General features: G+C 41.3%; 1 protein-coding gene across 7 annotated transcripts in view; it reads left to right on the top strand.

The window, feature by feature from the left end:
- LOC146565164 (disks large homolog 2-like) overlaps positions 1-23126 on the top strand; it is a 190237-nt gene that overhangs the window by 19725 nt on the left and 147386 nt on the right. For 4 of the 7 annotated variants that reach the window (XM_085288055.1, XM_085288054.1, XM_085288052.1 and 1 more), the window contains one exon: positions 20877-21013. The exons of 2 other annotated variants lie outside the window; for them this stretch is intronic. In XM_085288055.1, the coding sequence (XP_085144181.1) occupies positions 20877-21013 (137 nt within the window). Of the gene's footprint in view, positions 1-18999; positions 19018-20876; positions 21014-23126 lie in introns of those variants that run through there. One more of the 7 variants, XM_085288056.1, reaches the window with a different exon arrangement.

Raw genomic sequence — 23126 nt, 5'->3', positions numbered from 1 at the left:
TTGAGTTATAGTCAGCTGCCTGGAAAACTATTTCCTGGTGTTTTTTGACACCAGAAATTTGGTGCGTTCCTCATCTGCGCAAGTGTCACAACTCACACTCGATACACTCTGTCCATAACCATGATAAAACGTGGGTAGGTCAGTGCTGTGTCATGGGGCATCGTTCAACCATTGACTTGGTCAATGGATGAGTATAGAGTATCTTCACGAGATAACACTAGTGGGACATCTCCCATGGAGCGAATCACTGGAAATAGCGGGGGCTCCCAAGAAACCCCCACTGATGATATTGCATCACATATTGAGGACACTACAAGTCCCTGTCAGTGGTAAATACATGCCAACAGATTGCCCCAACAGGTGTAGTGCAATAAGAAAACACCCAAAAAGTATCCTGCACCTGCAGACACTCATGTCATATGTGCTATCATTTACATATTGAGGCATCTATAAATTCATACTATTTTGATACATCATATGTAGGTGTGTGTGTGTATAAAACATGGTTGATTACGAATATTGCATGAAGTACTATCTAAAGGTCTACTAGAAGATGTAAATGCAGCATTAGGGACAATTTCCTTCTGGGTCAACCTTCAGTATCAATAAAGTTTAATTGAATTGAATTGAATCCCTACTGTAACCATCACTGAAACCAACCAGCTGGTCCAAACCACAGCAGTAGTGACTACTGAGATGCATGGATACAAGATTAACACCCACAAGGTGCAGTACCCCCCATGAAGAAGGAGAGTATAGGCCAAGATCAAGGCAGCACAGAAGGAAGTTAGCTGTCAATAGTTAACTATCAGAGCTGCAGACAGGTGTGATGAAGAAAGGGATGCCTAAGAAGTACAGCAGGCTGTCTAGACCTGTGGCTAGTGGAGCTAGCTGGCTACAGATACTGACTACGAAATTAAGCAATCGTTACCCACCTACATGCACCCAAGCTGAATGCCAAATGTAAACGAGACATCAATTCAATGATCCACACTACACCACTACGATTTACAGGAACAGCACAAAAATATATTTTGGACTAGAGAACGAAGTTGGATGGTAACGAAGAGAGGAAAGGTAGACAAAAATGAATGGATTGTACTACCAAAAGGCAACAAGTGCCTGGGAATCCCACAGCCAAATTGGAACCATGAAGAGGCCACTAGGAAAGTCACAACCAATTTAATTTAATTTCAATTCAATTTTATTTATATGGCACCAAATCACAACAACAGTCGCCTCAAGGCGCTTTATATTGTACAGTAGATCCTACAATAATAGATACAGAGAAAAACCCAACAATCATATGACCCCCTATGAGCAAGCACTTTGATGACAGTGGGAAGGAAAAACTCCCTTTTAACAGGACGAAACCTCCAGCAGAACCAGGCTCGGGGAGGGGCGGGGCCATCTGCTGCGACCAGTTGGGGTGAGAGAAGGAAGACAGGATAAAGACATGCTGTGGAAGAGAGACAGAGGTTAATAACAGATATGATTCAATGCAGAGAGGTCTATTAACACATGGTGAGTGAGAAAGGAGACTGGAAAGGAAAAACTCAATGCATCATGGGAATCCCCGGCAGCCTATGTCTATTGCAGCATAACTAAGGGAGGATTCAGGGTCACCTGGTCCAGCCCTAACTATATGCTTTTGCAAAAAGGAAAGTTTGAAGCCTAATCTTGAAAGTAGAGATAGTGTCTGTCTCCCGAATCCAAACTGGAAGCTGGTTCCACAGAAGAGGGGCCTGAAAACTGAAGGCTCTGCCTCCCATTCTACTTTTAAATACTCTAGGAACAACAAGTAAGCATGCAGTGTGAGAGCGAAGTGCTCTAATAGGGTGATATGGTACTACAAGGTCATTAAGATAAGATGGGGCCTGATTATTTAAGACCTTGTATGTGAGGAGCAGGATTTTGAATTCTGGATTTAACAGGAAGCCAATGAAGGGAAGCCAATACAGGAGAAATCTGCTCTCTCTTTCTAGTCCCTGTCAGGACTCTTGCTGCAGCATTTTGGATTAACTGAAGGCTTTTCAGCGAGTTTTTAGGACTTCCTGATAATAATGAATTACAGTCGTCCAGCCTGGAAGTAATAAATGCATGAACTAGTTTTTCAGCGTCACTCTGAGACAGTATATTTCTAACTTTAGAGATGTTGCGCAAATGGAAGAACGCAGTCTTACATATTTGTTTAATATGTGCGTTGAAGGACATGTCCTGGTCAGAAATGACTCCAAGGTTCCTCACAGCATTACTGGAGGCCAAGGTAATGCCATCCAGAGTAAGAATCTGCTTAGATACCATATTTCTAAGCTTTTCAGGGCCGAGTACAATAACCTCAGTTTGATCTGAATTAAGAAGCAAAAAGTTAGCGGCCATCCAGGTCTTTATGTCTTTAAGACATTCCTGCAGTTTAACTCATTGGTGTGTGTTATCTGGCTTCATGGACAGATAGAGCTGGGTGTCATCTGCATAGCAGTGTAAATGTATGCTATGTCTTCTAATGATGCTGCCTAAGGGAAGCATGTATAATGTAAACAGAATTGGTCCTAGCATTGAACCCTGTGGAACTCCATAATTAACCTCAGTGTGTGAAGAGGACTCTCCATTTACATGCACAAACTGGAGTCTATTAGATAGATATGATACAAACCACTGCAGTGCAGTACCTGTAATACCTACAGCATGTTCTAATCGCTCTAATAGGATATTATGGCCAACAGTATCGAACGCTGCACTGAGGTCTAGCAGGACAAGCACAGAGATGAGTCCACTGTCAGAGGCCATAAGAAGATCATTTGTAACCTTCACTAAAGCTGTTTCTGTGCTGTGATGAGCTCTGAAACCTGACTGAAACTCTTCAAATAAGCCATTCCTCTGCAGATGATCTGTTAGCTGTTTGACAACTACTCTTTCAAGGATTTTTGATATGAAAGGAAGGTTGGAGATTGGCCTAAAATTAGCTAAGACTGCTGGGTCTAGAGATGGCTTTTTGAGTAAAGGTTTAACTACAGCCAGCTTGAAGGCCTGTGGTACATAGCCGATTATTAGAGATAGGTTGATCATATTTAAGATCGAAGAATTAATTAATGGCAGGACTTCTTTGAGCAGTTTTGTAGGAATGGGGTCTAAAAGACAGGTTGATGGTTTGGAGGAAGTAATTATTGAAGTTAACTCAGAAAGATCAATTGGAGAAAAAGAGTCTAACTTAACATCAATGGTACTAAGAGTAGCTGTAGATAATATTACCTCTCTGGGATGATTATTGGTAATTTTTTCTCTAATGATAAAAATGTTATTTGTGAAGAAGTTCATGAAGTCATTACTAGTTAACGTTAAAGGGATGGTTGGCTCAACAGAGCTCTGACTGTTTGTCAGCCTGGCTACAGAGCTGAAGAGAAACCTGGGGTTGTTCTTATTTTCTTCAATCAGTGACGAATAGTAAGATGTTCTGGCTTTGCGGAGGGCTTTCTTATAAAGCAGCAAACTATTTCTCCAGGCTAAATGATGATCCTCTAAATTTGTGACACGCCATTTCCTCTCCAGATTACGAGTCATCTGCTTTCGGGTACGTGTTTGAGAATTATACCACGGAGTCAGGTACTTCTGATTAGAGACCTTAGTTTTCACTGGAGCTACAGTATCCAGAGTCGTACGTAGTGAGGAGGTGAAATTATTAACAAGATGATCGACCTCTGTTGGAGTAGCATTCAGGTAGCTGCTCTGCTCTATGTTGGTACAGAGGATTGAAGATGATAACAGTGGGTGGATTATATTCTTAAACTTAGTTACAGCACTTTCAAAAAGACATCTACTGTGATAAAGTCTACTCTCCACTGCTGTGTAATCAATTATTGTAAATGTAAATGTTATCAGGAAATGATCAGACAGGAGAGGGTTTTCAGGAAACACTGTTAAATGTTCAGTTTCTATGCCATATGTTAAAACAAGATCTAGAGTGTGATTAAAGTGGTGGGTGGGTTCTTTTACATTTTGAGAGAAGCCAATTGAGTCTAATAAGAGATTAAATGCCATGTTGAGGCTGTAATTTTTAGCATCTACATGGATGTTAAAATCACCCACAATAATTATTTTATCTGAGCTCAGAACTAAATTAGATATAAAGTCTGAGAAATCAGACAGAAACTCTGTGTAAGGCCCAGGTGGACGATAGATGATAACAAGTAAGACTGGTTTCTGAGTTTTACAGCTGGGGTGGACGAGGCTAAGCATCAGGCTTTCAAATGAATTAAAAGTCTGTCTGGGTCTTTGGTTGATTAATAGGCTGGTGTGAAAAATTGCTGCCACACCGCCCCCTCGGCCTGTGCTTCGAGGTTTCTGGTAGTTAGAATTAGGGCTGAACGATTATGGAAAATAATCTAATTGCGATTTTTTTGCCCCAATATTGCGATTGCGATGCGATATGCGATTATTTTTTAAGGTCTTTGTCTTCTGTATTATTAAACAAAGACAAGCAATACATCATATAGTATGGCCAATACTATATTACACTAATTTTAAACTGTTCTTTCCTGGAAGACAGACCTCTGTTATGATGACATGAGGTGATGCATGAATTGATGACTGACATTTTTATTTAACTTCTTCAATCACAACAGTATATTTGAACATACACAATAGTTTATTTTTAGCTTACAAACATCTGAGCATAAAGTGCTGACAAGGAACCCTGGTGTAAACATTAAAATGAAAGTCAGTACAATGTGCAGATTGCAGAAATATACATAAAAAAAATCAGTGGCTTTACCACACTCAGTTTTTCGACATCTGTGAACTACTAGACAGTCATTCAATTAAAAAATAATATTAAATAAATAAAACTAATAAATAAAAAATACACACATCTTACTGATCTCTGCAGTCAGTAACATTACACATAAAGTGCAAACATAATAGCAATTGTATAAACACACACACAAACACGCCTTTAAAATTTAAAGGCGTGAAATTGGACGGTCTAGTTCTGATTAGCGTCACCGCTGTCTCGGTGGAGTTTAATAAACTCGGCCGTCTGCTTCTTGCTATCTAAAATATAACCAGACACTGGTGTAAATTCTCGACTGTCTCATACTTCTGTTTAATAAGTTTTCTGTTTGACGTTAAGTCAGCTGTGTGAAAACCAAGGAGGAACCCACCCGGGGGATTAATAAAGTTTTATTTTATCTAATCTAATAACTTTAATCTCAGCCAAACCGATTTACTCACGAACAAACAAAACACTGAAAAAAGCCCAACAATAACATTTTTAGGTTGTCTAAGTGACTTATATATTACGTTTAACCCGAGCAGCGAAACTCCGCGGTGATCTGAAAATGATGTGCCGGGAGTTGTGCCGTTCTCGGCCGCATCAGTAACCCTCGAGCTCCCGGCTAGCTGTCGAGCTGGTGGGTAGCAGACGCCTCTGAAAACGTCGAAGCACTTTTGCAAATATGGGATATCTTGATAAACCGAGCAGATATTTGATGTTTACACAACTACTTTCTCGCCTGAAAATATGTTAAAAGTTTATTTTGCGACCCAGAAAGATTAGTATGAGTAATTTTAAAACTTAGTAGCGGCCGCCATTGCTGGAAACTGGAGTTTGGCTGGGCCGCGCTATGAATTCTGGGATATGGTAGTAATTTGGACAGCCTTCGGCGCGTCGCTGTGACGTAATCGGTCTACAAATGCGGCCTCAGGAGGATGCAGCCCATGAATTTGGACATGTCCAGAGTATAATCGCAGCCTTTGCGGTTAGAAAATTGCACTTGATCATGTCGCGATATTATCGCAAATGCGATATATCGTTCAGCCCTAGTTAGAATGACTCGGGGGTGTTGATTCATTTAAACTAACATAATCATCCTGCTGCAACCAGGTTTCTGTAAGGCAGAGTAAATCAATTTGTTGATCAATTATTAAGTCGGCTGCACGGTGGCACGGTGGTTAGCACTGTTGCCGCATAGCAAGAAGGTCCTGAGTTCAATTCCACCATCAGGCCGGGGTCTTTCTGTGTGGAGTTTGCATGTTCTCCCCGTGTTTGTGTGGGTTCTCTCCGGGTACTCCGGCTTCCTCCCACTGTCCAAAGACATGCAGCTTGTGGGGATAGGTTAATTGGAAAATCCAAATTGCCATTAGGTGTGAATGTGCGAGTGAATGTGAGTGCGAATGGTTGTCTGTCCCTGTGTGTTGGCCCTGCGACCTGGCGACCTGTCCAGGGTGTACCCCGCCTCTCGCCCTATGACAGCTGGGATAGGCTCCAGCGCCCCCCGCGACCCTGAAAAGGATAAGCGGAAGCGAATGGATGGATGGATGGAATTATTAAGTCATGTACTAACAGAGACTTGGAGGAGAGAGACTTGATATTTAATGGTAAATGGCCTGTATTTATATAGCGCTTTACTAGTCCCTAAGGACCCCAAAGCGCTTTACATATCCAGTCACGCACACATTCACACACTGGTGATGGCAAGCTACATTGTAGCCACAGCCACCCTGGGGCGCACTGACAGAGGCGAGGCTGCCGGACACTGGCGCCACCGGGCCCTCTGACCACCACCAGTAGGCAACGGGTGAAGTGTCTTGCCCAAGGACACAACGACCGAGACTGTCCAAGCCGGGGCTCGAACCGGCAACCTTCCGATTACAAGGCGAACTCCCAACTCTTGAGCCACGATCGCCCCGTTAATAATCCACATTTCACTGTTTTACTCTTTGGTTCAGGTGTGTAAGACTGCAACTCTGCTTCCTGGTCCCAACTCTGGATAGTCATATTTTGGGGGGTTTAATAAATTTGTCCATATTTCTAGAAATGAGAGCTGCTCCATCCAAAGTGGGATGGATGCCGTCTCTCCTAACAAGATCAGGTTTCCTCCAGAAGGTTTGCCAATTATCTATGAAGCCCACATCGTTTTTTGGACACCACTCAGACAGCCAGCAATTTAAGGAGAACATGCGGCTAAACTTGTCACTCCTGGTCACCAACAAACACCTGAAGAGAGTAAGGCAAGTCCTGAGAAGTCAGTTAAATGGGAAGAACAAAATCTGGGCAGTGAACACCTACCGAAGCTACTGAAGGTCACCACAGGAGAAAAGGTACCCTGTTGGGATAATAAGTTGTCCAAAGAAGGAGATAGAAGCCACTGACATCAAGACCTGGAAGCGCCTGACCACGCATGGAGGGTTTCATCCTAAATCCAGCTTCCTGGGACTGTATGCTAAGTGGAAGGAAGGAGGCTGAGAACTAGTGAGTATAAGAACCATAGAACAAAGATCCATTAATACATCAGGAAGGTGGCCACAGATGATCATGTGCTTAGTGATTGATCCAGGCAGCAGATAGCCAAGAAAGAAGAAGAAGCAAGAAGAACCATCATGAAAGGTCAGGCCCCTGCATGGCATGTACTGGCATCAGACAGAAGAAGTTGCTGATATTGAGACATACTACCAGCGGCTGCACAAATCTGGACTGGAAGACAGCACAGATGCACTAATCATAATCCCTCTGAGACAATCAAGCACATAACTTCAGGGTGGAAGATGCTAGCAGCCAGGGCACAGCATACAGGAAGATCTGTACTGAGTATGGCCTGGAAGTACAAAGGTCACAATGGGATATGGTTCTAAAGGTGATTGAGAATGACCAAGTTAAAGTGGTATTGACTGACCAACAAGACATAGTAGTGGGGTACAAGCAGAGAAAGAAGCCCGTAGGGACAGACGCCCCTGAGATCTCTGTCCAGAAGAGCACGGCCCCGGCGTTGGGGGTTCAAAAATGACTTATAAAAGAAGTTACTCCGACATCACTTTGCAGTTTGGATTGGTCAAAAAAACTGCTATATTTATTCTATTTATTGCAGTTACTAACAGGGTCAGATAATTGCTACATAAATTGTGAATCAATCTACAGTGATAGAAATGGGTTATGTTGCTTTTATGCAATATTTGACTATATAGATCAGGATACCTAAAAATTGCTATTTGAAGTTGGAGTTAAATTGCCTGTATTTGTATAGCACTTTACTTCGTCCCTATGGACCCCAAAGGGCTTTACACTACATTCAAGCATCCACCCATTCACACACACTGGTGATGGCAAGCCAAGCTGTGGCGCTGTCACTTGGTGTTCGCTCGCTCTGCGGTAGAGTATCACTTCCTGTTCCTGCTCAAACACAGTGGTGTTTCTGAGTAGCTTATTTGCTTAGCAATTTAAATTAACAACTTTTAAATACATTCTTTTTTCATAGTATAATCTTCACGTGCTTCATCCGAAGCACACTTTCTGTGTACTCACTACCTAATTTATAGCCAAAGTATTCACTCACTGTCTCTGTACTGTTTCGCTAGCTTAGCTTAGCTCGTAGCGGACTCGTTAGCACCATGGCTACTTCACCTGTCCCTCCTGCACTTTCTTGCTCATTGTGTCAGATGTTTAGTTACTCCTCGGCCTCCTTTAGCAGTAATTATATCTGTAACAAATGTAGCATATTTGCAGCTCTGGAGGCCAGGATTACTGAATTGGAGACTCGGCTTCGCACCCTTCATTCACCTGTAGCTAGCCAGGCCCCTGTAGCTGGTGCAGCCGAAGATAGCGTAGGCCCCGCTAGCTGTTCCCCGGCAGACCCCAAGCAGCTGGGGAAAGAGGGCGGCTGGGTGACGGTGAGGAGGCAGCATAGTCCTCAACAGAAGCCCCAGGTACACCACCAACCCGTTCATGTGTCTAACCGTTTTTCCCCACTCGGCGACACACCCGCCGGGGGTCAAACTCTAGTAATTGGTGATTCTGTTCTCAGACATGTGAAGCTAGAGACACCGGCAACCATAGTCAATTGTCTTCCAGGGGCCAGAGCAGGCGACATTGAAGGAAATTTAAAACTGCTGGCTAAGGGTAAACGTAAATTCAGTAAAATCATAATTCACGTCAGCAGTAATGACACCCGGTTACGCCAATCGGAGGTCACTAAAATCAATATTGAATCGGTGTGCAACTTTGCCAAAACAATGTCGGACTCTGTAGTTTTCTCTGGTCCCCTCCCCAATCAGACCAGGAGCGACATGTTTAGCTGCATGTTCTCCTTAAATTGCTGGCTGTCTGAGTGGTGTCCCAGAAACGATGTGGGCTTCATAGATAATTGGCAAACCTTCTGGAGGAAACCTGGTCTTGTTAGGAGAGACGGCATCCATCCCACTTTGGATGGAGCAGCTCTCATTTCTAGAAATATGGACAAATTTATTAAACCCCCTGTTGGGATTCAGAGATTCTTTTATTGCTACCATATAATTTGCCTTATGAAGAATGTATTAATAACATGTTTCACAGTATCATTTATCAGTAATATTTCTTACAGGGTTTATATTGCATTGAATATGTCTGTCATCACATTGACCTTTCTATTTTTATAGGTTGAGTTCATTTTATACACAATGCATAAATGTGCTTGGTTAGAGTTGATATTCCATTCTAGAAGGTTTTAAGCTTCACTGGTGAGAGTGTCCAGATGATACATGCTGAGGGGAGATGAGAACATAGCAGGTTAATTGCATGCACGCTTACGATACACATATTAATCTAGTAGCAGGTCTGAGCGAAGGCCTAAGCGTCTTCTGCTTCAGTTTGAGACTGGCTGCAAAGTACTCTACTTAGTGATTAATGACGAGGGTCCATTATTAGGTCTCAGAGATGCTAAGACCTGAAGTTATTACCTTAAAAGGCAAGTAATGTAGAAAAGAGAAGTAATATGTCAGTGTATGGTTATTAGAAGTGTACGTGATGTACCCTTGTCTGCACGAGTTGAACTTTTGCCCGTCTGTCACCATGTATTTTTGAACTGTATTGACGTAGGTGTGATATTTTATCCTATAAAACCAGAACCCAATGTATTCTTGTCAGAGCAAAACAATCCGTATGCTGACGGTTGGTTGTTCTCCTGTGATAATAAAACTCATCGTTTGATTGCACTTTTCCGGAGCCTCCGTAGTTTGTTGTCTGGTCTAAAGTTGATCGATCTCGCAGCACCCCCAAAGTATGACTATCCAGAGTTGGGACCAGGAAGCAGAGTTGCAGTCTTACACGCCTCTCTGCAGCTTCTCTCCTCCTGCTACCCAAAACAAACTAAAACAAACTAAAACAATCTAATCTTCTAAAACAAACTAAAAACCAGCAACAAACAACTTAAACATAAACAATTACAAAGAAAGAACAATACAGTATCCACATCTGAACCAAAGAGTAAAACAGTGAAATGTGGATTATTAAATATCAAGTCTCTCTCCTCCAAGTCTCTGTTAGTACATGACTTAATAATTGATCAACAAATTGATTTACTCTGCCTTACAGAAACCTGGTTGCAGCAGGATGATTATGTTAGTTTAAATTAATCAACACCCCCGAGTCATTCTAACTACCAGAAACCTCAAAGCACAGGCCGAGGGGGAGGTGTGGCAGCAATTTTTCACACCAGCCTATTAATCAACCAAAGACCCAGACAGACTTTTAATTCATTTGAAAGCCTGATGCTTAGCCTCGTCCACCCCAGCTGTAAAACTCAGAAACCAGTCTTACTTGTTATCATCTATCGTCCACCTGGGCCTTACACAGAGTTTCTGTCTGATTTCTCAGACTTTATATCTAATTTAGTTCTGAGCTCAGATAAAATAATTATTGTGGGTGATTTTAACATCCATGTAGATGCTAAAAATTACAGCCTCAACATGGCATTTAATCTCTTATTAGACTCAATTGGTTTCTCTCAAAATGTAAAAGAACCCACCCACCACTTTAATCACACTCTAGACCTTGTTTTAACATATGGCATAGAAACTGAACATTTAACAGTGTTTCCTGAAAACCCTCTCCTGTCTGATCATTTCCTGATAACATTTACATTTACAATAATCGATTACACAGCGGTGGAGAGTAGACTTTATCAAAGTAGATGTCTTTCTGAAAGCGCTGTAACTAGGTTTAATCAGATCAGAATCAGAATCAGAAACTTTATTGTCATTGTCATGAGAACAACGAAATTAAGAATGGTCCCCGATCATTGCATCATCCCTAGCAATATCAAAATATAAATAAAACAATAAAATTCAATAAATAAAATAGATAGAATACTTAAAATACTAATAAGATATAACAGTAAAACATTCACATACATTCCCACACACATGCTTCAGACCGTGCATAGATTAACACCCACTGTTATCATCTTCAATGCCCTGTACCAACATAGAGCAGAGCAGCTATCTGAACGCTACCCCAACAGAGGTCGATTATCTTGTTAATAATTTCACCTCCTCACTACGTACGACTCTGGATACTGTAGCTCCTGTGAAAACTAAGGTCTCTAATCAGAAGTACCTGACTCCGTGGTATAATTCTCAAACACATACCCTAAAGCAGATGACTCGTAATCTGGAGAGGAAATGGCGTGTCACAAATCTAGAGGATCATCATTTAGCCTGGAGAAATAGTTTGCTGCTTTATAAGAAAGCCCTCCGCAAAGCCAGAACATCTTACTATTCATCACTGATTGAAGAAAATAAGAACAACCCCAGGTTTCTCTTCAACACTGTAGCCAGGCTGACAAAAAGTCAGAGCTCTTTTGAGCCAACCATCCCTTTAACGTTAACTAGTAATGACTTCATGAACTTCTTCACAAATAAACTTTTTATCATTAGAGAAAAAATTACCAATAATCATCCCACAGATGTAATATTATCTACAGCTACTCTTAGTACCATTGATGTTAAGTTAGACTCTTTTTCTCCAATTGATCTTTCTGAGTTAACTTCAATAATTACTTCCTCCAAACCATCAACATGTCTTTTAGACCCCATTCCTACAAAACCACTCAAAGAAGTCCTGCCATTAATTAATTCTTCAATCGTAAATATGATAATAATGGATTGGATTTATATAGCGCTTTTCTAGGCACCCAAAGCGCTTTACAATACCACTATTCATTCACTCGCACATTCACACACTGGTGGAGGCAAGCTACAGTTCTAGCCACAGCTGCCCTGAGGCAGACTGACAGAAGCGAGGCTTCTGTCAGTCTGGTGTTGGCCCCTCTGGCCAACACCAGTAGGCAAGTAGGGTAAAGTGACACAACGACCAGGACAGAGAGCCCAGGGATCGAACCGGCGACCTTCCGGTTACAGATGCGATTCCCAACCCCCTGAGCCACGGTCGCCCCATGATCAACCTATCTCTAATGATTGGCTATGTACCACAGGCCTTCAAGCTAGCTGTAGTTAAACCTTTACTCAAAAAGCCATCTCTAGACCCAGCAGTCTTAGCTAATTATAGGCCAATCTCCAACCTTCCTTTCATATCAAAAATCCTTGAAAGAGTAGTTGTCAAACAGCTAACAGATCATCTGCAGAGGAATGGTTTATTTGAAGAGTTTCAGTCAGGTTTCAGAGCTCATCACAGCACAGAAACAGCTTTAGTGAAGGTTACAAATGATCTTCTTATGGCCTCTGACAGTGGACTCATCTCTGTGCTTGTCCTGCTAGACCTCAGTGCAGCGTTCGATACTGTTGGCCATAATATCCTATTAGAGCGATTAGAACATGCTGTAGGTATTACAGGTACTGCACTGCAGTGGTTTGTATCATATCTATCTAATAGACTCCAGTTTGTGCATGTAAATGGAGAGTCCTCTTCACACACTGAGGTTAATTATGGAGTTCCACAGGGTTCAGTGCTAGGACCAATTCTGTTTACATTATACATGCTTCAGTATCATTAGAAGACATAGCATACATTTACACTGCTATGCAGATGACACCCAGCTCTATCTGTCCATGAAGCCAGATAACACACACCAATGAGTTAAACTGCAGGAATGTCTTAAAGACATAAAGACCTGGATGGCCGCTAACTTTCTGCTTCTTAATTCAGATAAAACTGAGGTTATTGTACTCGGCCCTGAAAATCTTAGAAATATGGTATCTAACCAGATTCTTACTCTGGATGGCATTACCTTGGCCTCCAGTAACGCGGTGAGGAATCTTGGAGTTATTTTTGACCAGGACATGTCCTTCAATGCACATATTAAACAAATATGTAAGACTGCGTTCTTCCATTTGCGCAACATCTCTAAAATTAGAAATATCCTGTCTCAGAGTGACGCTGAAAAACTAGTTCATGCATTTATTACTTCCAGGCTGGACGACTGTAATTCATTATTATCAGGATGTCCAAAAAACTCACTGAAAAGCCTTCAGCTAATCCAAAATGCTGCAGCAAGAGTCCTGACAGGGACTAGAAAGAGAGAGCATATTTCGCCTGTTTTGGCTTCCTGTTAAATCCAGAATTGAATTCAAAATCCTGCTCCTCACATACAAGGTCTTAAATAATCAGGCCCCATCTTATCTTAATGACCTTGTAGTACCATATCACCCTATTAGAGCACTTCGCTCTCGCTCTGCAGGCCTACTTGTTGTTCCTAGAGTATTTAAAAGTAGAATGGGAGGGAGAGCCTTCAGTTTTCAGGCCCCTCTTCTGTGGAACCAGCTTCCAGTTTGGATTCGGGAGACAGACACTATCTCTACTTTTAAGATTAGGCTTCAAACTTTCCTTTTTGCTAAAGCATATAGTTAGGGCTGGACCAGGTGACCCTGAATCCTCCCTTAGTTATGCTGCAATAGACATAGGCTGCCGGGGGATTCCCATGATGCATTGAGTTTTTCCTTTCCAGTCACCTTTCTCACTCACTATGTGTTAACAGACCTCTCTGCATTGAATCATATCTGTTATTAACCTCTGTCTCTCTTTCACAGCATGTCTTTATCCTGTCTTCCTTCTCTCACCCCAACCGGTCGCAGCAGATGGCCCCGCCCCTCCCTGAGCCTGGTTCTGCCGGAGGTTTCTTCCTGTTAAAAGGGAGTTTTTCCTTCCAACTGGTGCCAAAGTGCTTGCTCATAGGGGGTCACTATACACAGTGTCCATGTTTGATGTTCTTTTGCTACTTTTTCTGCATATAGGTTTTTTCATAAATATAAAATATCTATTACTTTTTACATTTTTAATCCTTCAAACACCTTTTTCTGGTACAATGCACTTGTTTGAAGACAACCTCAAAACTCACCATTTCATATATCAGCAGTGCTACTGGAAATTATTGTACAGTGGTCCCTTGCTATAACACGGTTCACCTTTCGCGAACTCGCTGTTTCGCGGATTTCTTTTTTACAGCGCATTGTGTTCTGCGTTCTAATTGCTGTAGACCATTGTCAATCAATCTCGTGCCGTGTCTCCTGTACAGCAGCGGTTCCCAACCCCCGGGCCACGGACCGGTACCATGAGTTTTTTGGTACCGGGCTGCAAGAGTTGAGGCTCGGGTGTGAAATGTATGGTTTTCAGGGTTTTTATCGTTAAGTCGGTTTCCCTGGGTCTTTTCCTGTGTTGTAGTTGTGTGTCTTATTTTGATATAACTATTTACGCATTACTAGTGGTGCAACGGATCACGGTTGATCCGAAATCTGAACCAATCCCACTCCACGGTTCGGCACGCATGTGATCCGAAGATTCGAAAAAGAAAAAAAAGTATGTGTATGGTGGCGTGGTGGGTCTGTCAAGCGATGGTTATGGCCAGCGCTAGCGGTCCAAGTGGAGGAGTTTGCGGTATTTAAGCAGCCCTTTGCTGCCCAATCCGACCGGGCTAAAGCTATTACAGCTATTGGGGTGTTTAGCTGCAGACGGGAGGCTGTATTCCTTTGTGCAAAACAAGGGGTTTAAACTATGATGAACGAGCCACGCTATGATATCTCGTTGCGCGTCCACTTTAGGGTTACAAGATCGTACCCAGGCATGTATGAGCAGAAGAAGTTTAAAGTTATGGCTGAACTGTCCCGGGCATCTTCTGTTGCCCAACTACTACAAATGGGTGGACCTCCGGGACAACGGAAAGCCACGTGACCGTGACCGCTCATTATATCACAGCGGAGTGGTCGATACAAAGCCCTGTACTGCCCTATAGATTACATTAGATTAGATGAAACTTTATTTATCCCTCGGGTGGGTTCGTCCGGGAAATTCAGTTTCCAGTAGCACAGTAATGGTAAATGGTAAATGGCCTGTATTTGTATAGCGCTTTTACTAGTCCCCCCCTAGGGACCCCAAAGCGCTTTACACACCCAGTCATCCACCCATTCACTCTCACATTCACACACTGGTGGAGGCAGCTACAGTTGTAGCCACAGCTGCCCTGGAGCAGACTGACAGAAGCGAGGCTGCCATGTACCGACAGAAGTTGCAGAATGTGAGCAGAAATATACTCTATATACACATATATAAATACAGAGTATACAAAAGGGATAAATAGAATAAATAGGAATAAGAATACAAGGGAACGGCACATTTCAAGTATTGTGAGTCTATTACACAGTTGGATATTAACAAAAAGTATTGCACAGTGAAAAGGCACTACTAACAGGCATCTCCGAAAACGTTAGAGCACTTATGCAAATATGTGATGTCTTGATAAATCGAGCAGATATTAGAAGTTTACACAGAAACATTCTCGCATGAAAATATCTTAAAAGTTTATTTTGTGACCCAGACAGAGTAATATTTCAAACTCCGCCACTCTGTGGTCCTCCGCCACTGCCTCGTTTGAGTTTTGGACGAAATGGATTCTGGGATATTGCATTTCATCATTTCGAGCTGATTGGAGACCAGAACAGCCAATCAGATTTTTTTGCAAGTCTGTGATTGGCTGGTTTTGTGGCACAAATATAATGGTGTACAGAAAGAGTTGAGCGCGCACGGGCTGAAATGTTGACAGCGCGAGCAACACATTGCGAGCAAGCGCAAATGCAAAAACTGAGCGAGAGGGGCTGCTGTTGTGTGTGTGTGGATAATAGCAAACACTGAAATACAGTTTTTGCACACAGCAATGAATTTTGTTCACTCAAATTCAGCTTTTCTTCGCTCAAAATAAATTTCTCCTCAAAATACAACACTTGCACCTGCAAACTTTTTTTTACGTGCGCTCAGAATAGTGGCACAAAAATAACGGCATACTTGGAGAGTGCAGCGGGAGGGAGGCGGGGCTCCTCGGAGAGTGCAGCGGGACGGAGGCGGGGCTCCTCGGAGAGTGCAGCGGGAGGGAGGCGGGGCTCCTCGGAGATTGCAGTAGTCCTGATAGTGGTGGCTGACTTGTCATTGAAGAATGCTGACATGACAATAAATGCCTTGCCATATCCCCACGCCGTATGATGTATGATGAGCATATCATTTTGTCTGTAAGAGAGAAAAACCCCCACATGTAAGTTCAAAGTAGTTGTATAGAATGTAATCAGTTTATCCAACAATCAGATTGCACGTGTTAACAAAAACATCCAAGCCATCCTCAATAATAAAGGCAAAATGGTATGGATCACTAGAGCTGTCAAGAAATGTGGTGAATAGGAAATAAAAATATATTTAATGAAAACACACTTTTTTTCTAGCTGATGAATGCACTGAACTGTACAATGTGAAAAGCAACTTGTAAGTCAACAAAGAGACTGCAGAAGTGCTGAAAAGAAGTGCATATTTATAACTTTATGTTGGGTCTGCGCCTCCACAGGCCCTGCTGGTTTAGAAACTTATTCCCGTTAACGAAGCAAGACGAACAGCAATTGATCGATTTTATTTGCTAGCAAGGGAGGCTGGTCGGAACCAGGATCTTGGAGCTGAACGCTCCTCACCTGTTTCCTTCAAATAAACAGCCTACCATGCAGCCTTTTTATTGAATACAGTTACAGTTTACACAGGCACCACCCATTGTAACATCCTCTGGCATGTAAAAGATTTGGGGAGACAATTCTTTAAAAAAAACATAATTTACCAGACACTCTGTTTTTTGTAACATACATATCTATTGACATATAACAGACAATTTAACAAACGCTAACTCAAATCTGGGCAATAAAAAAGCAGTAGAGCATAGAATAGAGAATATTAGTATTTATAAATATATAAATCGCTTTCTGACGAACTTTTCAATGTTGATGCAGGTGGAATGAAAGACATGAATAAAGTGCAATATGCAGTGAATGGAACGATGTGCATTGATGTTACTGAAGGTGAAAAGTAGTGAAGTGAATTTGTTCGATAACAAGCAAAAAACAAATGCGTTTTAAACTGACCACTAAATGCCAACCAGAGGTGTCAAAAGTCCACACATTCCTTACTAAAGTTTAGATACCACTGTTTAAAAATACTCGACTGAAAAAAAAAATAAATAAATAAATAAATAATTTCCCCCAGGGATCAATAAAGTATTCTGATTCTGATTCTGACTAAAAGTAGAAGTATTCACTCAACTTTTTACTCAAGTGGAAGTAAGAAGTACAGTATTTTGTACTGTACAAAAGTTTAAAGTAATCTTGCAAAGCAGCGGGGGGGGGGGGGGGGGGGGGGGGTATAGTGTAATGACCCTGATTTGAAAATGTAGGGAGTACAAAGTGCAGATACTCGTGCTAAAATGTAAGAAGCAGAAGTATAAAGTAGGCACAAAAAAGTACAGCGGTAAAGTACAGATACCAGAAAATTCTACTTAAGTAATGAAGTATTTGTACTTTGTTACTTTCAGTCTCTGATGCCAACAAAAAATCATATTCTAATGCAAAATGTGTATTTTTTGTCATGTCGCCCACAGAAGCCCTTAATCCAGCTCCGCTTAAACCAGGGCCAGTAAACAGACACATCACGATAAAAAAACATTTAAAAATGACCGTTGTTGTAACGCAAGCAGAGTGCCAACATGATCAGTGTCAGCAAACTAGACGATTCCTAGAATTATGAAATTACTAACGGCAAATGTATGGCGTTATTTTTGTGCCACTATTCTGAGCGCACGTAAAAAAATTTGAGCATGGATGAGTGAGTGACGTGACTGACACAGCTGGCTGCAGAGAGGCTCGGCTGAGCCAAAAAAGACTGAACTGCATCATTATTTTTGTTGAATAGATTTTTTTTGTACCTTAACTGGGTTCCGGAGGCAGTTTATAACTTTTGCGAAGATCGGGAGATTTTTCCATTACGCTGCGTTATTGACGTCTGCAGTCGGGTCTCTCATGTTCGCTCTGTTTACGGAGCTCTGTTAGCTTGGTCATTTAGACAATAGGCTGTTGACAGAGTAATGTTAACGCTCGGTTAAAAAGGTTAAAACAATGCTTGTGTAGTTGTGTCGAATTGTATGCACTTGTGTGAGTTATATGGTACGTTTAAGTTACTCTGTCTTTTGCAGACAGCAAGACGTAGGCCAGTTAACCTTAGCGTAGCTTCCCGTCACTCATTAACTTAGCTGAAACTCCCCACATGGATTTGGGCAACCAAATAGAAAAGAGTGTAGCTGCTGCTGAGCACCTCTTGGTCCTCCACCGGCCAAAAAACTCAAGTTCTGTGTGGAAGCATTTTACACTCAGTGCTGCAGACAAAACCAAAGTAATATGTAATGTTTGCAAAAAGTCAAATCAGCAGAGGCAGAGATATAAAACATCTGTCAACATCTGCTATGCATAATCACATGCACTTAAAGCATCTTCTTCTGGTACTGTCTGCCAACTCCCCCCACAAGAACCAATTCATCATCACAACCATATAGATCGTCTTGACAAAATGTAATGTTTCCATTTATCCCAAATCTCAACAAATTTGTTTGAAATCTGTTAGAGATGGTAATCTTTTCCATTTTAAATAACTCTTAGACAGTCTTGTGCCAGTCATTTAGTGATGCAATTTTTACACTTAGCCATTTGAAAAAATGTAGGTTTGAGCATTAACGGGAGAGTTGAAAAGAACTGCTAAATGCGTTATGAGCATTATTCAGATGAGAGCTGAATTAGAAATCAGCTATGTGGGGTGTAAGGTCATTGTATTGAAGAGAACAGGGAGCTTCTGTGTCTGAGGATTAGGCATGCTGTTAGCTTGGCATCTGGTCCTCTCGCAGCACAGCAACACTGTTTTATGAGACAGCAGTGCTGCAACATGAGGGGAGAACCGGGAGGTTTCACTGCACTGTGAGTTATTTTTGCTACTTTTGGTAAAACTGAGGCTGTGGTTGCTTTTTTAACCTACTAGGACCTGGCGTCCACATATGGGGACATCACATTTTGGGTTATTTAGACCAAAATACTCAATGTTGCTCCACAAGGGTCTGATATCCACTTACGAGGACATTATACTGCTACTGTTCTATCAAAATTTTAAACGAATATCCTCAGATGTGGCTCTCATTTTTCTTAGAACAAAAATTAGGTAAAAAAAAAAAATCACGTAATTCTTTGTTTTTACATTTATCAGGTCCCAATCAGCCCAAAAGGAAATTAAAAATGCTGCCGTGGAAGAGTTCGGGTCTTAGGAGGTTAAATGAATAACATGTTACAATGTTCTGTTACCATGGTAACAGTGGATAGTTTTGAAATGCACTGGATTATATGAAGGAGAGCGTTTATCTCAGAACTTGTTGAATTAACATTGAGGTACACACAAAAAACACATTCTTTAAATGTCTGAAAACCCTAACAAACCCTAACACATGCATAGTTGACATACAGTATATTTCTGAATCTTGATTCTCTCAAAATAATTGAGTGACAAATAATAACTGGTTCATAGAGACTTACACATTTACTCACCACACTATTTCAAGAGCTTTGGGGGATTTGCATAAATTTCCCTGCATTCATCTGCTTCTGTAAAAGCCTGCTTTAATTTGAATGATAAAAAATTGAACTGTGACTGTTCTTAGTGTATTTCAAAATATACATCTAGAAAGTTTTTAGTCCATTAATTTCTTAATGGGCTAAAAAAGTTGATTTATTATTTCTAAATACAGAAATGCATGGAAACATTGTTACATGATTGGGGCAGAAACATTATTTAGTGTCTGGTTGTGAATACTAATGCATTCTTTTTATTAATATCCATTTAAATGTAAATGTAAAAGGCCATAGTGCCAGATCACTTGCCACGGCTTTGATTCTTTAGTAAAACATGGCTGGCCATTCAAAAAATGTTCCTGCACTTTGAAAATAAAAACACTCATCGGGATCGGGTTTTTCAGGCACCAAGGCTGTGGAACTCTCTTCCATTGTCTTTACGCTGTCTAGACTGACTCCTTTGAAAAGCAGCTGACATTTCTATACAAACAAGCTTTTCATTGTTTCATATTATTTTATTTATATTTCTGGTTTTATTGTTTTATTGTGAAGCACATTGTGATTTCTATCTGTGGAAAGTGCTATATAAATCAATTTTACTTACTTACACTTTAACCGAATATTAAAAAGTTCACTTGAGTCACAAAATGCAAATGCTTTATATTATATGTTGTAAAGACAACCTAACAGATGTTCAATCAGTTCATAGCTACAGAATGCAGTGAAAGTATTGCAGTTACTCAAACTGACATTCATGCAAAATACCAGGATATATTTGCACAAGTGCAGCTACCTGCCCGGTCAGATAAGACCACATATTTTCTGTGGACATTTTCTTCCTGGGTTTTGCAGTTTTAAAGATAATTTTATTAACACTCAAACACTACCAAAAACAACCTTTAGTCTGCAGCTCTGACAGAAAGGTCCAAGCTGCGGACTAAAGGTTGTTTGTTGACCTCAACTTGCTCTCTGATGCATCCATCCACGTGGATCCATGTGTGTGAATGTCAGATAGAAAGCACTTAGAAAAAGAACTGTTTGTATTAATGGTGTGAATAATGGGTGAATGAGGCTGTGTAAAGATCTTTGAGTGCTCCGGGAGAGTAGAAAAGTGCTGTATAAGAATCAGCCCATTCACCATTTGACATATCTACCATCCACTTAAGCCAATCAACTGTCAACAGCCCCTACATCATTTAACATGTGTATGTTCACAGATATCCAGGGGTTCTATGAAGTGACTCTATTAAACACACAGAAAAGCTCCAAGCAAAAGCTAGAGGAACTCAACCACATGGCGGACAAGTGGGAGAAAAGTCTTTCTGTACCAAACTCTACCTGTCCAGTAGAGCAGGTGAGTGTCTGACACACTGTATCAGCCCTATAGATAGTGAATTACCTTTTTATGACAAGGGTGTCTGCCTGCTAAAGCCTTTTGGAAAGTAAAACAGACAAAGGCTGAGCGGTGAAGCATTAACAGCAATAGCATGCTGAGTGTGGGGATAAAAACCCTTTTAAGAGAGCCATGAGCAGGTGTAGGGAGATGTAGTTTCTGGTGATCAGTCATCTGAATCTGACTCTTGACAATCAGTGTGCTATTCAGCTGAATGTGATAATCTGAGCTGCTAATTCTATATTTGTTGTGCTTTACTGGAACTATACCTTAATTCAAGTACCCTGCAAAGTGTGAGCAAATGTGTTGAGGAGAACATGGGGTATTTTTTAGCACCTGCACCATTTGCACCATACTGTATGTAAGTAAAGGCATGACTACTCGGTGTAAAAAGTGTTGTTTAGCTTTCTAGATAAGTTACTTTGACCACTGAAAGTATCGAAAATGGATATAGCTACCTTGACATCCACTGGTTTGTGAAAACCCAGTATGAAGCGTTTTTGCTGCAGGCATCTTGGTGTTTTGAAATTGGACGCGATGAGGGAGGGGTGCATCTGACTGAGAAACTGGACACACCCTGCACCCTCCTTTCTCACACACAAATGACCAAAATTTACACAGCGAACGTAATGTTGTATTTAGTATGACCTAAAATGAGAGACAGCCTGTAAACTCAGCTGGGAAGTGTTTACAGGTTCAGCACAGAGGCCTGTTTCCCATAGACTTCAATTAGCCCTTTTCCACTAGTACCTACTCAGCTCAACTCGACTACGTCATTTTCCATTACAATTCAATACCACCTAGTGTGCATTGGGTCATTATAACAAAATGGCCCAGAGTCTTTACATGTTATTGCGATGTAATTTATATGCAACACAACACTATAACAAAGGAGCACGTGAAGGCAATGGTCTGTGTACAGCTTTTTGTCAGACTCAGAGACCAGCGTATTGTTCTTTGTGTAGTTATTTCTCTCGTTGCAAAGTTTCAAAAATGGTGATTTTGATTTTCGTGAAGGAGAGGCTTTTATGACTCATTGAGTGACACCACTGATTGGCCAAACTGTGGAAGCTATGTCAATCTTTTATACTATGTCTGTGACAATCTGGTCTTTAAGTCTGACGACATTAGCCGTTTCCAGGTCCAAACTCCCCTTCAGGTCCCAAAGTCAAACGAACACTGTGGCATCACTGAGAGTTACAAACTGTCTAAATTCTTTCATCTGTAATAAAATCATCAGTGTTGCTGCTTTACCAGGTGTAACAATTAAGTTTAACATCCAGGCATCCATGAAAACAGAATTTATTAAATTTAACAAAGTTAGAAGTTAGCAGGAAGTTAGCTCGCTAGGGAGAACAGCAGGTATTGGAGAAGGGGGGATTTTATAGGCTGAAGCCGGAGGGGGCGTGAAGGAGGAGTGGTCCCGCTCCTGAAATTCAGATGATATCTCCACGAGCAGTTTGGACCTGGAAGCAGGATTCATATGCTCCTCCTTCAGTTGTTTGTGCATTTTATATAGCACCCTGTAATGTTAATTCAATTTGATTTTATTTATATAATGTTTTATATTGTAAGGTAGACCCTACAATAATACATACAGAGAAAAACCCAACAACCATATAGCCCCTTATGAGCAAGCACTTAGGCGATAATGGGAAGGAAAAACTCCCTTTTAACAGGAAGATGCCAGAACCAGGCTGTGTGAGGAACAGGATTTTGAATTCTGGATTTAACAGGAAGCCAATGAAGGGAAGCCAAAACAGGAGAAATCTACTCTCTCTTTCTAGTCCCTGTCAGTAGGGCTGGGCCACATTATACCGTTCACGGTAATACCGGTATAATGTTAGGCAACGATAGGAAAATGAAATATCGCGATAGAATGGGAGTAAAACGCGCATGCGCAGTGCCTTTGTTTTCATACGCACATGGCCGATTGTTGAGTGAAACAGATGAACCAGAATTGGTTTGTAAAAATGGTGCAACTTCCGTGATGTGGAACTGGTTTGGTGTTTGTCCGTCAGATACACAACAAAGCACATTTTTTGCAGAACATGCAAGCGGCGTTGTTATTGTC

This window comes from Mchenga conophoros, linkage group LG10 (assembly GCF_057382185.1).
Source record: "Mchenga conophoros isolate Kocher_MC1m ecotype Shallow Benthic linkage group LG10, M_conophoros_male_GT1.1, whole genome shotgun sequence".
NCBI lineage: Eukaryota > Metazoa > Chordata > Actinopteri > Cichliformes > Cichlidae > Mchenga > Mchenga conophoros.
The sequence above is the reverse complement of the archived record's forward strand: the minus strand, read 5'-3'. Positions and strand labels throughout refer to the sequence as shown.